The sequence below is a fragment of the Macaca thibetana genome, chromosome 1 (assembly GCF_024542745.1).
Source record: "Macaca thibetana thibetana isolate TM-01 chromosome 1, ASM2454274v1, whole genome shotgun sequence".
Classification (NCBI taxonomy): Eukaryota; Metazoa; Chordata; class Mammalia; order Primates; family Cercopithecidae; genus Macaca; species Macaca thibetana.
The window spans coordinates 125,235,809-125,251,644 of record NC_065578.1 but is presented as its reverse complement, the minus strand read 5'-3'; the positions used below and the strand labels follow the sequence as shown (position 1 = coordinate 125,251,644).

At 41.8% G+C, this 15,836-nt stretch overlaps 3 protein-coding genes across 20 annotated transcripts in view; 1 reads left to right on the top strand and 2 right to left on the bottom strand.

Moving 5' to 3' along the window:
* The window catches only part of S100A1 (S100 calcium binding protein A1), a 1,186,348-nt gene that overhangs the window by 856,888 nt on the left and 313,624 nt on the right, over positions 1–15,836 (bottom strand). Inside the window, exon 1 of one of the 18 annotated variants that reach the window (XM_050754141.1) lies at positions 2,655–2,664. The exons of the other annotated variants lie outside the window; for them this stretch is intronic. The gene's annotated coding sequence lies outside the window, so the exon portion shown is untranslated. Of the gene's footprint in view, positions 1–2,654; positions 2,665–15,836 lie in introns of those variants that run through there. 18 annotated transcript variants of the gene reach the window in all.
* Positions 1–15,836, top strand: part of S100A8 (S100 calcium binding protein A8) — a 675,486-nt gene that overhangs the window by 624,017 nt on the left and 35,633 nt on the right. The window lies entirely within an intron of this gene.
* LOC126934893 (late cornified envelope protein 1C-like) lies at positions 625–2,851 on the bottom strand. Its single transcript, XM_050755784.1, has 2 exons — positions 2,801–2,851; positions 625–1,770 (listed from the first exon to the last, which is right to left on the bottom strand). The coding sequence occupies exon 2, from the start codon at positions 1,746–1,748 to the stop codon at positions 1,392–1,394; it is 357 nt and encodes a 118-aa protein (XP_050611741.1). The 5' UTR covers positions 1,749–1,770; positions 2,801–2,851; the 3' UTR covers positions 625–1,391.

Sequence of the window (15,836 nt, the reverse complement as noted above, 5' to 3'; positions counted from 1 at the left end):
ATTGTGTCTCATTTGCCTAATACTAGAAATCCGATAAGTATTGTTAAATGAATAAATTAGTCACCAAATCTTTTGCATGAATTGTTATGCCAGTTAGCATTCTAAATTACAAAGAGTAAGTGATCATTTCCACACAGCTTCAACAGCAATGTTTTGTGAGCTAAAAAGCTCACAAAAAACTTATGAACCAATAGATGAGTTCTCATCCCTAAAAGATGAGCTATGCTTTTTCTTTATTAATGAGATTAAATTGCTTTTAAAATGTAATTTCAGAAGTTATTGATTTTCTTCATTAATTATTTGAGAATTAAGTATGAATTCTGCCAAAACTTTTATAGGAACATTTGTTTACTCAATTTTCATGAACTCTATGTTTCTTACCAATATGAGTCATCCCCTATCACATATGTTATAATTTTCCCAAGTTAATTTTTTATCCTTCCATGCCTTTAGTGGTACTATCTGATACTTAGACTTTAATTTTAATGTGGTTAACTGTACCACATTTTCACTTATGTATTCTAGATTTTGTGTTATTTTGAAAATCTTCTCAATAAATTAACTACATTTTTGGTATTTTATTGCAATTGTGGTTATACAGCTATAAATAGCTGACAAAACTCATTTAAATTTGCATTTAAATTTATTGAATTTTATTGCATGCAAATTATACAGCACTAAATGTGATTTAATTTTTTTACAATGCAAATTCATTTCACCTATGTGCATGTACATATGTGTGTGTGAATGCATGCACATACAATACGGAGGAGGAGTCCGGGGAGATTGTTAGTGGAAGGAGTGGGGACCGAGGAACACAAGAGTGAAGAGGTGATAGTGGGAAGGAGGATGAAGTCGGCCTCCTGGTCATGCCTGAGGGACACAGTTACAAACACGAAAGGAACCAGAAGTTGAAAGAACAATGCTTCTTGAAACTACTTCGGTCCCTTCTTTTAAAAGGAAAACACAGAAAGAAGAAAAAACACAAAACACACAAAAATGCAAGCTTTTTCCTCCTGAACCCTTTCCCCATCCTCTGTCCACCAAGGCCTCAGCAGCCACCAGCAGACACAGGGGAGCAGAACAAGGATGACACAAACAGGAAAATCAAGCAGGCTGGTAACAAGTTGGGGAGCAGATTCTGGACTTTATTTCTTCAGTTTAGGCAGCAGGATACAGCAGTGTGAACTGTGGAGGAACTGGGTGTGTGCTTTGCGTTCCCAGGGAAGCCATGGATATGCAGAAGAAAGTCTCTGAACGCCATTAAGGAGAAAGATTTTGGGTTTCCTGACACCAGGCCAGAGGGATTCTCCAGGCAAGACTTCAAGCTTTTGCTGGAACCTCTCAGCTATTCAGGCAGAATCGGAAGGAAGAGGAAGTCAAGGTCCACTTCAGCAACAGCCTCCAGAATGCTGGCCGCTGCCCGCTCCGCAACAGCTGGATCCCCCTGAGGGCTGGCTGCAGCAGTCAGAGCTCTGGGGTCTGTGGCAGTGGGACCTGCGGCGCCTGTGGTGGCTCAGGCAGCAGCCACCTCCCCCAGAGCTGCAGCAGCCCCCAGAGCTGGAGCCACAGCAGCCCCCAGAGCTAGAGCCACAGCAGCCTCCGGAGCTGACACTGCAGCAGGAAGAGACTGGAGGGCACTTAGGGGGACACTTTGGGGGACACTTCTGGGTGGGACACTTGGGATGGCACTTGGGGGTGCACTTGGGAGGGGGCTGGCACTGCTGCTGGCTCTGCTGGCAGGACATCTCGGCAGTAGGTACTTAGGAGCTGAGGGAGAGTCAGACAGAAAATCAGACCTAGGCAGAGGTCACCCCTGCCCCTCTGACAGTCTTAGCATGACTTATACTTATAGAAACATCATGTCCAGTAGTTTCACTTCCAATACTTTCCCCAAATTCTCTCATCATCTCTTTGCAAGCTCTGGATACCCTTGTATGTTATCCGTTACACAAAATAGTAAATTAAGACCAAACAATATTACAAAATGCATTTGACAGTCTAAAGTGTTGTAAGTGAATGAATAAATTATTCCAAATATGTCTTCACATCCTGAAATTAAATGATTTATAGGTCATTTAGGGAAAATTATTTCTTAAAGACAAAAAATAGTCACTACCTTTTGTAACTTGCAAGGTAGTTTTACTCTGTAAGATCCATACTACGAAAGATCTTGGATATTCCTGGCTCAGTAAACTCACTTTGTTGAAGCAGAGACAGACAAACCCATAAATTCCTGCAGCCCTGGAATTTGAATCCTGGCCTCTTGATCTCAGGCTGGAGCTCAGACTTCCTCAGCTCACCACTTGCTAAAGCTGATGGGCTGGCATGGTGGGTCTCAGGCTTGGTGTGTCCTAATCAACCTGAGAAGTTTGTGAACGAATCCCAGACCCATAAAAATGTCAGTTCCATAAGCCCAAAGGAGCCTCTGGTCCCCTGTCCATGGCTCCAGCTCTTCCCTGCAGACAGGGACAAGGTTGTATTTTCAGAGGTGGGCTCCCTTCCTGTGGCCTATCAGAGTGCGCCAGGTCTCTGCGCTTCAAGGTTTCCCATCCTGAGGGGCCTGCTCCACCCTAGAGCAGTGTTTTCGGAGCCCAAAGGCACAGCCAGCCCGTTCTTCTTTCTGTCCCAGTTATTACCAGTCTCCTCCCTGTCCCCTATTCCATCAGTCTTCTCAAGAAAACTCCCCACCTCTAACAACGTGGCCTCCAGCCGCGGAGGCCCTGCCCACCACCCCTCCTACCCTGATCTGAGCATCCCTCTGTGGAAGCCCCTGCTCCTGTTCCCAGAGGACACATACCAAAGTCACAGGCAGCACAGGGTCCTTCAGCACCTCAGGATGTGAGTGAATGGGGTGCTCTGGCCCTGAGCCCTTTTATCCCAGCCTGAGTTTCTGCCTCCTGTGGTGAGACAGGGCCTGGGCATGAGAGGACTCGCCTCCTGATACCCACGTGGGTCCTGTGATGGGTGGTGACTGGCAGCTCCTCACCTGTCTCCCTCCCCATGTTGAGGGCAGCTGCTGCTGAATAGGAGTAGGGCTGCTTAAAAAAAAAAAGGGTGAGGACAATTTATACATGACTTTCTGCCCCATTCTTCCTGGTAAATCCCAGCCTTGACTGCTTTTTAGTTCTAGTTTTTGCACATTGGCTCCCAATTCCTTTGTTCCTTCTTGTTGCTCGTGGAACTCATTGGCTCTTGGCAGCTGAGTTCGGACTGTAATTTAGAGATTCTTTCACATATTCCCACTTAAGTCTAGGTAATCCTCCCAGGCTACCAGGGGTCAGCTAACTTCTGTCTGCAGCCCAAATCTGCCTGCTTCCTGATTTGGATAGCCTGCGAGGTTTTTATGTGTTTAAATTGTCGAGAAAAGAAAGCAAAAAAGGAAAATGTTTTACAACATATAAAAATTATATTAAATTCAAATTTCACGCTCCATAAAGTTTTATTTCTCTGACTCAGATAATGAGCCACATTCTTTATTTTACTGATTGTGTCTGTGGTTCTTTTCACACTACAATGGAGAGCTGAGTAACTGGGATAGAGATGCTATGGTTCCCAAAGCCTAAAATATTTATTCTCTTACAGCTTGTAAAAAAAAAGAAAAGAAAAGAAAAGAAATGCTGACCTGATACATTCCATTATATTTAAGAGCTTGCAGTCAGACAGGCTAGAAAACTGTCCTGGTTCTGCCATCTAATGTCTGTCTGTACTTGTGAAAATTACTTTACTTGACTCCTTTTTAGTTTGTTGTTCTTGTTTGTTCCTCAGTTTAAAAGTACAGATAGTGATACAGATATCTCTAAGGGTATTGTGCCAGCCAGTAAAATAATATAAGGAAAGAGTCTGGTAGAAGGTCCGTGAGATGACAGACCCTTAAAAAATGTGATGCCTACATATGCATCAATAAAGGAATAGGTATCATTTTGAAGTCATAGCTGCTTTCCAAGATGGAGGGGTTGGGGTGTAAATCTGGGATTCGGGATTGTTCGGTTTTTTGATTGTTTCCTTTTTTAATGTTTAAGACCGCTTCCTTTGCTCTGCTAAGTATATTGATGTATTTGACTATGAAGTAGGAATGACTGTGAGTGTGAATAGGGAAGGCATTTGTGTGGAGTAGGAGAACTCCAGAACTCTGTATCGTTCCACATGGAGTGAAAAATCCCGGAGTTTCCAAGGACCCTATGTCAGGAAGGAGGGAAAGGCACACATGGGGAGATGGAAGGGGAAAGGGGGACTGGGGGGAAAGCCAGGCCTTAGGTGCAGGACACTGTCCACGACATGGTAGGAGAGCCTCTAGGAGCTTTTCACCTCAGCAGCTCCCTCCTCCTAGGTTTCCCCCTATTGTCTCTGCTTGAAAAGTGTTTTCTTTCCCTCTACTTTCAGTAGATGAAGGGAAAGCGCAGGAGTTCCTATCTGGTTCAAGTCTGTATACAACAATATGGTGAGCTTTTCCAACATAAAACTAATTCATGAATTAGAAGAAGGCGCACTACAGCCAGAACAAACATATGAGGAAAAGCCCTCTCTTTCCTGTCAGTGGTAGAAACACTGGGGGAGCATCTAAAATTCTCCAGAGCCTGGAACAATATAATACATTAGTGATATCTAGGTCATAAGCAGAAGAGTGAAGCTAGTTCACAAGTAGTTGCAAAATATAAATATGTTTGTCATATGTATTCGGATATCCAAATAATATATACACTAAATGTGTGTGTTTATATAAACATACACACATCATATATTTTATAATGACTCTGTGTGTGCGTATTTTCTTAGCTGTTTCTCTGCCTCTCGCCTTCTTGGTTTCTCTCTCTAGCTCTTCTTCATTAGAACTGTTCTAGAAATAATTGCCTGTGACCTTAATAGAGTGACCAAACATCCCAGTTTGCCAGCAACAGTTTGGGATTGTGCCTTTTGTCTCAACATATATTATCACAAACCTTCTTTTTCATCTCGAATGTGTGCCAGTTTGGATGAAAATGTAAATAGTCATGCTACCATTGAACAAGTCTTCTCAAAGGCTTTTGCTGATTCATGATAAAGCCAAAACTCTTACCCTTCACGTTCAAGGACCTGTGTGATGTGACCTTATTCTGTTTCTACAAGTTTTTATTTGCTTTGCTTTTCTTTTTATTGTTTTTTTCCTTTTGAGACAAGGTACTGCTCTGTCACCCAGACTGGAGTGCCATGGTACAAATCAGGGGTCACTACAGCTTCAAACTTTTGCTAGGACTGCAGGCACACACCATCATGGCCCAGGTAATTTTTAATTGTTTTGTAAAGTTGGAGTCTCATTATGTTGGCCAAGGTGTCCTTGAACTCCTGGCCTCAAGTGATCCTCCTGCCTCAGCCTCCCAAAGTGCTAGGATTATAAGCGTGAGCCACTATGCCCGGCCGACTGCTTTGCTTTTTTAGAGAAGAAATCCTCTTCAGCTGACTTGGCCAGTTAACTCTACTTTGAACAAACTACTCCTTGCCTTAATGTGTTTTGCTTTATGTGACATATCTCTGAAATGAGATTGAATATTTTGTCTGGATGTGATGTTTGTATCTTTTATCAGCACTTAGAGCAAGGATATGCATGTAATCATTTCATCAGCATTTCATAGCACCTGAGAGCTTGCAAATAGCTTTTCCATCTGACTAGAGATCATCCCATGTGGGATTGGCCCTAAGACATGCACAACGATAAGTGCTTGCCATATCCCTCAGATGCCTCTGTATTATTCAAGGATGATGTCTGTACTTAGGTTGTCCCAAAAGGCTTTGTTATTGAAGGAGAGGTCAGGGTATTGATTCCTTGGCTTACTCAGGAAGTACTACTCATATGTCCAGCTCACTGATTCCTGGTATGGTGGGGCTGACATGCCACTGAGCCATGCCTCTGTCTCCAGGAAGGGCAGCGCCCAACAACAATTACTCTGACTTGGGTTTGGTGATAAATCAGCAGCGTGGTTGTAGTATCATGAGGACTCATTGCTAAGCCTTGGCTATTAGATTTAAACTGGCTGGATATCATCTCAATGGAAGAAACATTTTCTGATAAGTGATTGGCTTTCTGGGGTTATCTTTTCATGAAAGGTATCTGCCTCTTATAATCTCAGGAGATGACAGGACACATGGCTGAGATCCACAGGAAGTAATTCTAACTGTATGGACTTCACTCTGTTCCCTGGACCCTACAGCCCTTTCCAGAGAAGGATCTTGTACATTAGCAGTTTTTGATTTGTTCCCCCTTTTTTTCCCCCAAAACCTTTATTTTGTTTTGTAAATTCCTTTTAATGCACACTTAGATGAAGATATTTATGTTTTCTAATTCGTTGATAAAAAATTATTTTGAGTGAAAAAGGGAAAAGGAAATATAAAAGAAAAACAAGTGCATTTTTAAAACTTAGAAATCTACATAGCAAATAACATCACAAATAAGACAGAAAGAAAAGTAATTGGTTGGAGGAAATTGCAATACATTTGCTAAGAATATAGAAAAACAGTCCTTACAATTTAATTGGAAAAATGCAAGTATGCCAATACAAAGAACAATCAAAGGCCATGAACAGGCAACACACATACTAGAAAAGAAACACAAATGGGAAAAACATGTTAAAAATATGTTCAATGTGGCCGGGCATGGTGGTTCATGCCTGTAATCCCAGCACTTTGGAAGGCCATGGAGGGTGGAGTTCAAGACCAGCCTGGCCAACATGGTGAAATCCGTCTCCACCGAAAATACAAAAAATTAGCCAGGCGTGGTGGCAGCACCTATAATTCCAGCTACTTGGGAGGCTGAGGCAGGAGAATCGCTTGAACCCAGGAGGCAGAGGTTGCAGTAAGCCATGATCAGGCCACTGCACTCCAGCCTGGGCGACAGAGAGAGACTCTGTCGCAAAAAAAAAAAAAAAAAAAAAAAAAAAAAATTCCATGTGACTAATAATCAAAAAATGAAAAATAACAAAAGGAAATATTTTGGGTTTTTCTGATGTAGGTTGTCTATCCAGTTTATTCATATCAGACTGGCAAAGATTACCTAATAAAAACTCAGTGTTGGGGAGCATTTGTGGAATCGAGCACTCATGCTTTATTAGTGTGAAAATAAATTGCCATAATTATTCTTCATTACAATGTGATGATCATTTAACACACACTTGATGGTGTGTAAATGAATTAAAAAGTAAAATGAACATACTCTTTTACAATGTTTGAACATCTAGAATTTCACCTAAGGAAATAAGGGAATGAAGGAAAGAATATATGCATAAGAATGTTCACAGTAGCAAATTAGAAATAATAGGAGTTCTGTAAGATTTCAGAATACAAGACCAATATTCTTATATCTCTGAAAATAATGGAAGACAAAAAATTTAAAGATGCGACTTTAAACAGAAAAATGCATGTTTTATAATAATATGTATATTTTTAATGAACTACATACTTAGGAAAAAGGATCACATGACAACAATGAGAAACTGTTTCACACTCATCACTGGACAATTATATAAACATCTAATATCACACAGTGTTGCCAGTATGTGAAGCCACAGGCATTCTCACACTGATGGAGGGAGTGTGAGCTGGAGATCAATGTGACAGCATATTGTAAAGTTAAAGATGAGCCTATCCACAATTCAATTGTGTGATCCCTCAGCACATATCCTAGAGAGACGTGCCTAGGCATGGATGACAGAGAATTTTAAATAGTGGAATCTTTTAGATTTGCAAGATAATTAGAAACAACATAAATATTCCTTAAAAAGAGATTGCTTAAATATGTAGTAGTGTGGTTGTAAGGTGAAATATTGCATAGCAGTACGAAATGCACACAGCTAAGCCAATTAATAGGAATATCTCACAAATGATTCTGTGATAGGAAAGCAAGTTTGCATAAGATTTCATCAAGTGTATAATGTTTGAGTTGAAAATATGTAAACTAGACTGCATATTTTAAGGAAATGTATAATGTAATAGAAATTTAAAGAAATACATAGGAATACTGAACTCCAAACTCAGGCTATTCCTCTGGAGGGCAGGGAGAAGATAGGCATCGAATGTATACAACTGTTTACCTCTTTGTCGGGTGATGTGTAAGGAATTATTTATTAAACAAGTATTTATACTTTTTAAATATCAATTTTTCATAACAATTACAGATATTTTAACTAAAACTTTAAATAAGAACTTTTAAATTTTAACTTTTATTTCAATAATTTAATTTGAAATTTAATTTAAAATTCTAACTTTAAAATGTATATATATAAATTGTATGCATGCCCTTTTAATTATTAAAAAAAAAGTGAAACATTTTGTCTTTTTCTGATGTAGGGTGTCTATTCAATTTATTTATTTATATCAAATTGGCAAAAATTGAGTGCCTAACAAAAAATGTATTATATTTTATTATATGAAAATTCGGAAATAGTACTCATTGAAAATCTTTCAATAAAATCAAATCTATGTGTGCGGGAATCTTTTTTCTGTTTGCTCACTAGTATGTCTCAACTATCTAAATAAACTCCTAGAATATTTTATGCTCTTAGTAAACATTTATTGAATATTTTATTTACAGTGTTATGGCTTTCTAGTTTGTTTCTTTCATATGATTTTGGATGTACTGAAAATTCTATTTTGATGGTATTAGATCTATCAAAATTTGTCACTAACATTTGTTACGTTTCTTTTGTGCATAAAAACATTTTTCCACTGTGAGTTCTACTTTGTGATTCAATTTTAAAAATTAGCTCCTTAATCCTCCTGAAACTTGTTTTGTTAAAGAATATAATTTCTTTTTTTCTCCAGTTCAACTTACTAAATAAGCCATCCTTTCTCCATTGATCTATATGCTAACATATTTTAAATTCTTTTCACACAAAAGTGTCTCCTGGCTATTTATGGTACTCCATTTCCTCCCATCATATGTGTTCAAGATGAAGATATTTTCTTTGCACTTGTGTGTTTTATTGTGCAAAAAATCATAAGGTCTTCAAAACAGCCCCTTTCATCACTCTGAGACCCGTGGAGATGAGGAGTTTTCCTGAGTTTCTGTGAAGCTAGGGAGGGAAAGGGGAATTCTCAAAGGACTGTGATGGGGCCATCTCCTTAGGATCCTGAACAGTGTCTGTCTTTCTGGGGAAGGTCCACAACACAGCCCAACAGATACCACCCTAGGAGTCCACTCTCTGGCTATCTGTCATGCATTCGCTGAGCAGAGGAGGGAGACGGTGCTGGCATAGATAACTGTGGCAAATATCTTGAATAAATACTTGCATCTAATTCTCTGTGCCTGAATTTCTGACTTTTAAACTGAGGCTAAAAATAGACCTGCTTCATAGAAATTTCAAAGATTAAATAGTATACTGTGAGCACACAGTGCCTGGTGTATTGAAATTGCTCAGTCACTGATGCTTCTTATAATATTACCCATTCATCAGAACACAGAACGATAGAGAGTAAGAGATGTTCTTCAGGGAATGAGCAGATGGGAGTCAGCAAGGTGGCTGAGAAGGTTGTCTTTTCTCTAGCAGCCCAGGATGGTGGCACTCCTCGGCCACTGGTCTGAGTATCTAAAGTGGGAGGAAGTGCTCAGAGAGGGCTTTCTGGATCTTCTCATGCTGCTTGGACTGTGTCACCATCCTGGTCTCAAACTGAGTGGGAATTGTGGAGCATTTGTATGCATGAACAGGAGGGTCTTGTTAAAGTAAATTAAAATGGACACCAGACCTGAAGAGTCCCTGGACAGACAAAGCCAGTTAGGCCTCATAAATGACCTCAACTTTGCTTGATCTCCAAACATAAGGGAAACGTAACTTAGGTTATTTCTTGTAAATGCCTGTATTAAAGAAAAATGATACTTCAAACCAACCAATCAGAAGCCACCAGAGCTACCTTATAATTATGCAACTAGGGACTTTCAGCAGAATAGACTGAGTAAGAAAATGGTGTAAGAACAACCAATCGAATATTTTCTTCACTTTACTTTTGTGTTTGCTTTATAAAAACTTTCCCCTTGTGTTCTCTTGACAGAGCCCTCAAACCACTTTTGGGGTTCATGAATTGCTGTTTGCTCAAATAAACTCTTTAAGATTGTATTATACCTCAGTTTACCTTTTAGCAGTCCCCACAGGTGGAAAGCAGAGAAGAAATGAAGTCCAGCTCCACTCCTTGATACTGGTTTCTGGACTCATCAGAGAGCCAAAGAAGAAGGGAAGACTTACAGGGACCCTGCAGAAAACTGATGTCTTTAAATTTAAGGAGCTCCTGACCTTGAAGCATCTGTGAGTCCCTGTCTAAATAGCTCTGGTCCTTGGAGCTTGGAAAAAGGAGGAAAGAGATTAAAATGTTGTCAGTTTTAGTGGGAGTACTGTGAGATGTCTGCTCCTCCCTGGAGGAAGCCTTCTCAAGTTAAAGCACAGGTTCCCCTGCCTTAGGGAGCCACAGGACAAGGACAGAAGCCCAGCCCTTCTCCTCAGAAATCCCCAAGGATGGTGTAATAACCATATCCCCTGAACTCAGGAAGTCCTTACCCAAGGCCTATATGCTGACTGTGCCTATGGAGTATCCCTGATCCCAATGCAGAGAGGCCTGGTAATACAGGGGTTGCAATTCATAGGGATTCAAACTGCCTTTTCTTCAGGGACTCCATGCCAGATGGGGAAAGAGGAAGCACATCTGGGTGGTTCCAGGAGGAAAGGACACAAGAAGTCATGATAGGAGAGAGGATAGCCTGAGAATACTAATATTGAAGGACTGTAGTGTTAAAATAGTGTGAAAGTAGAGGAAATATGAGGGAAGCTTCCTGGAAATGGAGGAAGCTGACTGACATTCATCCAGGATCCAAACCTCAGGACAATCAGAAGGACTTCTAGAAGCACAGAGGCAGGGTGTCTTTCTTTCACAGAGTTGGACATTGCTTCCAAGCTCTTGACACCTGGGATGAACATTGGTGTGTTTGTGTGTGTGTGTGTGTGTGTGTTCGGGTGTGTGTGTGTTTGCGTGTGTGTGTCTATAATTTATGACTCCATTTGTATAGGCAGTGGCAAGAACAGAAACTCTTTGAAGTTCATTTGCAGAAGTGAGCTCAGGGGTTTATTTGTACTAGAGCAGTCTGCATTTTTAAAGTACAAGCTACATGGAATCATTTTGCTATGGTTGCTGAAGGAAGAGCATGGTAAAATTCTTTGGGAGAATAGATGGGGGGAGAGTGAGGGTATCAGGAAGAAGGAGGGTGACAGCTGAGTAGGATAATATCTGTCTTCCTTAATAACCAGGGTTATTATGTCATCATCGCTCCACTTCGGTCCTCCCTTCCACATCTGGCCTTGTGATGGAGGGTTGGGACTGCCAACCCTATTTCTCTTTGCCGGCTGTTTCCTGGAGTCTCTGCCAGTAGGGGGAGCTAGAGAGAACTTAGAGACTGACAGCTACAAGGACCAGGCTTCCTTAGATTCCCTTAGAATTCTCCAAGTCACCCCAATATTACTTCTCACCCCAGCAGGAGCAATTTATCCCAGTAGCAACAGTGGTTCCAGTGTGCAGTTTCTCCCACTCACAAAACCAACCTTGTTGGGTTATCATGGAGACAGACCCTAGGACCAGCACCAGCTTGTGCCCCTCCTCAGAAGCCTGAGTCCAGACACGTAGGGCCCCTCCTCTGAGCTCAGGGACCCCGGCACTCTTGAGAAGGGCCCCTTTCCTAGAGGCCTGAGTTTCAATTCATGGGAAACTGCTCCAAGTTTCTAAGTTTTGATAATTTCAAGACACTCCCTTTCCCTGCCATTGGTAGCATGGTGGCAATGGCAGTTACTGCCTCCACGAACTCTTTTTGTCCTCTATTGGTCTTGTCAGTTCTCTGATGCCAAGTAAGCAATTCTTTATATAAACTTCTGTCTGTTAAAGTAAATCTCATAATTCTCTTTCCTGACTTGACCCTGGCTGAGGCACTGAGCGGCGGGGATCAGCTCTGGCGAGGACCAGGAGTTGAAGGAGTCAAGCAAGCTATGCTGCTTCAAGGCCCAGATAACCGGATGATGGAGCTGAGATCAGGCATACTTATCCCTCTCGGAACATTTACAGGCAAGAGTAACGCAGTCTAGAAAAAGATGGTGAGCACATTATTTGTTTTATTGTTTCATGCACAATGGAGATTGCCAAGGAAATCAGGGGAATGAGGTAAGGTCTTCTATTTGGTGTTTCCAGGCCAGGTGCACAGATGGAATCAGAGGCTGGAAGATGAATTTTTGTGAGAGGGCAGATTTCTGCATTCCAGGTCAGAGGAATCTTCCAGGACAGAGTTTGAAGTCCTTACTAAAATGTCCCAGCAACACAGCCAGGCCCAAGGAAGATGAAGTTGCACCTCTCATGCCTCTAAATCTGCTCTTCTAGGCACAAGGTCCACTTCAGCAGCAGCCTCCAGAGTGCTGGCCACTGCCCCCTCCGCAGCAGCTGGAGCCCGCTGAGGGCTGGCTGCAGCAGTCGGAGCGCTGGGGTCTGTGGCAGTGGGACCTGCGGCGCCTGTGGTGGCTCAGACAGCAGCCACCACCCCCAGAGCTGCAGCAGCCCCCAGAGCTGGAGCCACAGCAGCCCCCAGAGCTGGGGCCACAGCAGCCTCCGGAGCTGCCACTGCAGCAGGAAGAGACTGGAGGGCACTTAGGGGGACACTTTGGGGGGCATTTAGGGGCGGGGCACTTGGGAGTGCACTTGGGGGTGCACTTGAGAGGGGGCTGGCACTGCTGCTGGCTCTGCTGGCAGGACATCTCGGTGACGGGTGTTCAGGAGCTGAAGGACAGTCAGACAGCAAGTTAGACAGAGGCAGAGGCCACCCCAGTCTATTCTTGTCCTTTCTGCATTATTTCTAGACCCTTCATTTTGAAAGCCTTGTATCAAACATAGAAAAATTACCTCTAATATTTTTATCACTCTCAGTGTTTACCAAGTGCTTTCATTCATGGATTCTCACTTCAAACCTTATTTGAGATGTTGTCCTGCAATATATAATCTCCAAATATGTAAATAAAGTTTCTGCTCATTAAAAGCTCCTGAGTGTGGGAGAGAAGGCCAGGAAATAAATTGGCTCCAGGCCAACATTCATTCTATCACATCACCAAGAATTCTAAAAATGTTCAATGTTGGGACCAGTTTAGAGGTGAAAAATCTCTTTAAGGAAAAATCAAAAGGAATTTCTATTGGAAGAACTGATGTATTTCGGTTTGCAGAAATAGAGAAAACTATAACCGCAAAGGACGTTGGAGTCCATTTGTTCCAACAGACTCAATATATAAATAAAGAAACTGAAGCCAAAAGAGGTAACTTCACTGGCCCAAAGTTATTCACTAGCATGTCACATTTGTTCCTGGGTCCCCTGGTTGCCATCCTGGGCTCTGCCCTTTAGCACATGCTGCCTCCCCAGGCCTGTCCCCAGGCACTGTCACATGCCTTCTAAACTTCAGTGTGGACTCAGTTTTCCACTACAGATCTTCCTGTTGGCATCTAACAAGATCCACAGGTGTCTCTGATCCTTTCTTCCTCTAAGTAGCAATGTCCTCAGCATATCTTTTCTACAAATAAGTATGTCTGTATTTCCAAAATTATATTCCCCCTATGCGACCCACTCCAGCGTAATCTAGTGGCCAATGTGTTTATTCTCTAAAACCAGAGAAACACACTGAGCAACTGAAAACAATTTGGTTCCTCTAAATCTGTGTCATACAGCCCTCCAGATCTTACCAGTTCTTCTTAAACTCTCTCACTCCACCCCACCCCTCTACCTCCTCTTTCCAATTTTCTTCCCCTGCCCCATTCCTTGCCAATCACAATTCCAGGCCCCTGAGGCCCTGACTAGACTCTACTAGACTCTACTCCTGCCTTGGTCTGAGTATCCATCCCCTCCCTCCCTGGCCTGAGCATTCCTCTGTGGAAGCACCTGCTCCTTTTCCCAGGGCACACTTACCAAGATTACAGGCAGCACAGGGTTCTTCAGCACCACAGGAGGTGAGTGGATGAGATGCTCTGGCCCTGAGCCCTTTTATTCTGCCCTGGGGTGCTGCCTCCAGCTGTGAGACAGGGCCTGGGCATGAGAGGACCTGCCTCCTGACACCCACATAGGTCTTGTGACGAGTGGTGACTGGCAGTTCTGCACACACCTTCCTTCATGGGTGTTCAGGGGAGCTGCTCTCAGCTAGGAAAGAGCTTGGTGGAAATGGGGGCTTGTGGTGGGTGAAAATGAACATCATGGTTCCTGGAGTCCTCAGTGGCCTATATCCTATGAAGATGGCTCTTCACAGTCTTGTAGTGACGCTTATGAATTCTGCACAAACAACCCCTTTTTCCTTCCATCCTAGATACTAATTTTCCATCTAGACCTTTGGCTCCAGATAGCTTGGTTAAGAATCCACAAGACTGCATTGTGGGGTTTGTCTGTGCACACATGCGCATGTGTGTGCTTCATAGTAGTTGAGAAAAGAGGCCTTGGAGACCCTGGCCAAGTACTCAATATTTTTGGTCATTGGCTTTCTGATATTTTAAATACAGATAATAAGAGAAATATCTTTTTTGCAGGATTTACAAATTAATTTAGATGGCAAAGGGGAAGTAGCTGAGATAGTATGTGGCATGCGGTTATAATCAGGAAATGGATGGATAGATAGATAGATAGACAGATAGATAGATAGATAGATAGATAGATAGACAGATAGATAGATAGATAGACAGAGACAGACAGACACAAAGAAAAATAGAGGGAAACCTGAGGTTTTAATGGACATTGGGAATTTTTAAAGCCACAGGTGCCTTTTAAGTTAGGTGGCTCTTATTAAAACTAAAGGTCATTTGTTTTTTCACCCACATGCCTCAGTGAATTGGGCTTTCTGAAGGTAGATCCAGAGTGGGTATAAGAAAAGAGGACTAAAGAGATGTATATTGCCCTAAATTACAGCATAAAAGAATTTGCAGTTTCCTGAGGAGAATCTGAAGGGATGAGGTAAAATAAAGATGGGAAGAGTGGAGAGAAGAGAACAGCCAATAAGGTGGCTTTAAACTGTGACTTGGAGTGGTGTAGCTGGTATAGACAAGAATAGACATAGTCAATATTTAATTTGAAAGTATTGGCTTTGTTGCAATATACATTTCCTGGGTTTCATTTTCCAGTTTCCCATGCTCAAAATTAACCAAATGCAAAATGTAAAAGTGATAAACCAATATTTGAAAAATAAATGTGGTCAAAATTATATATAATATCAACGAATTATTGGATGTTTTTAGCAGATCATAAGTTGCAGAAGAACAGATTGGTGAACTTGAAGAAATTGTTCAAACCGAACTGAAGAAAGGGAAAAATATTGAAAAAATGAACAGGTGATCACTGACCTGTTGAATAATATCAAACATTCTGGCACCCATGTATTTAGAGTTTCAGGAAGAGAGAATAAATAGAATGGGGGAGGAAATATCTTTTTAAATAATGGTCAAAAACTTTCCAAAAGTGATAAAAATTATTAACCTATAGGGCCAAGAAATTAATAAATCCCAAGCAGGATAAATACATAGTAAGCCAATAAATTGTACTATAGGTCCAGAAAGAGGATACCATTTAGTCTTGGAAGACTGGTGGAAGAGAGAGGGATTCTGAGGGAGGGTGTCTAGGACAGGTTTGTTAAGGGTATCTGATAGGATACAGGCTTTAAGGGGTGGTGAGGTTTAGATAGCTTAGAGAGATGGAGGTGGTAGGGAGTAGGGAGGTATGTGGAGAAGAAGTGAGGGGTATGACAATATGTACAGGGCAGGAGAGGTCTTTTGTGGTTGAAATGCAGGGCATGTGATAGAGAATAAGGCACAAAGTGCAGCTTAAAGAA

Coding starts and splice junctions, on each gene's coding strand:
- LOC126934893 (XM_050755784.1), bottom strand. CDS start 1,748: ATGTCCTGCCAGCAGAGCCAGCAGCAGTGCCAGCCCCCTCCCAAGTGC.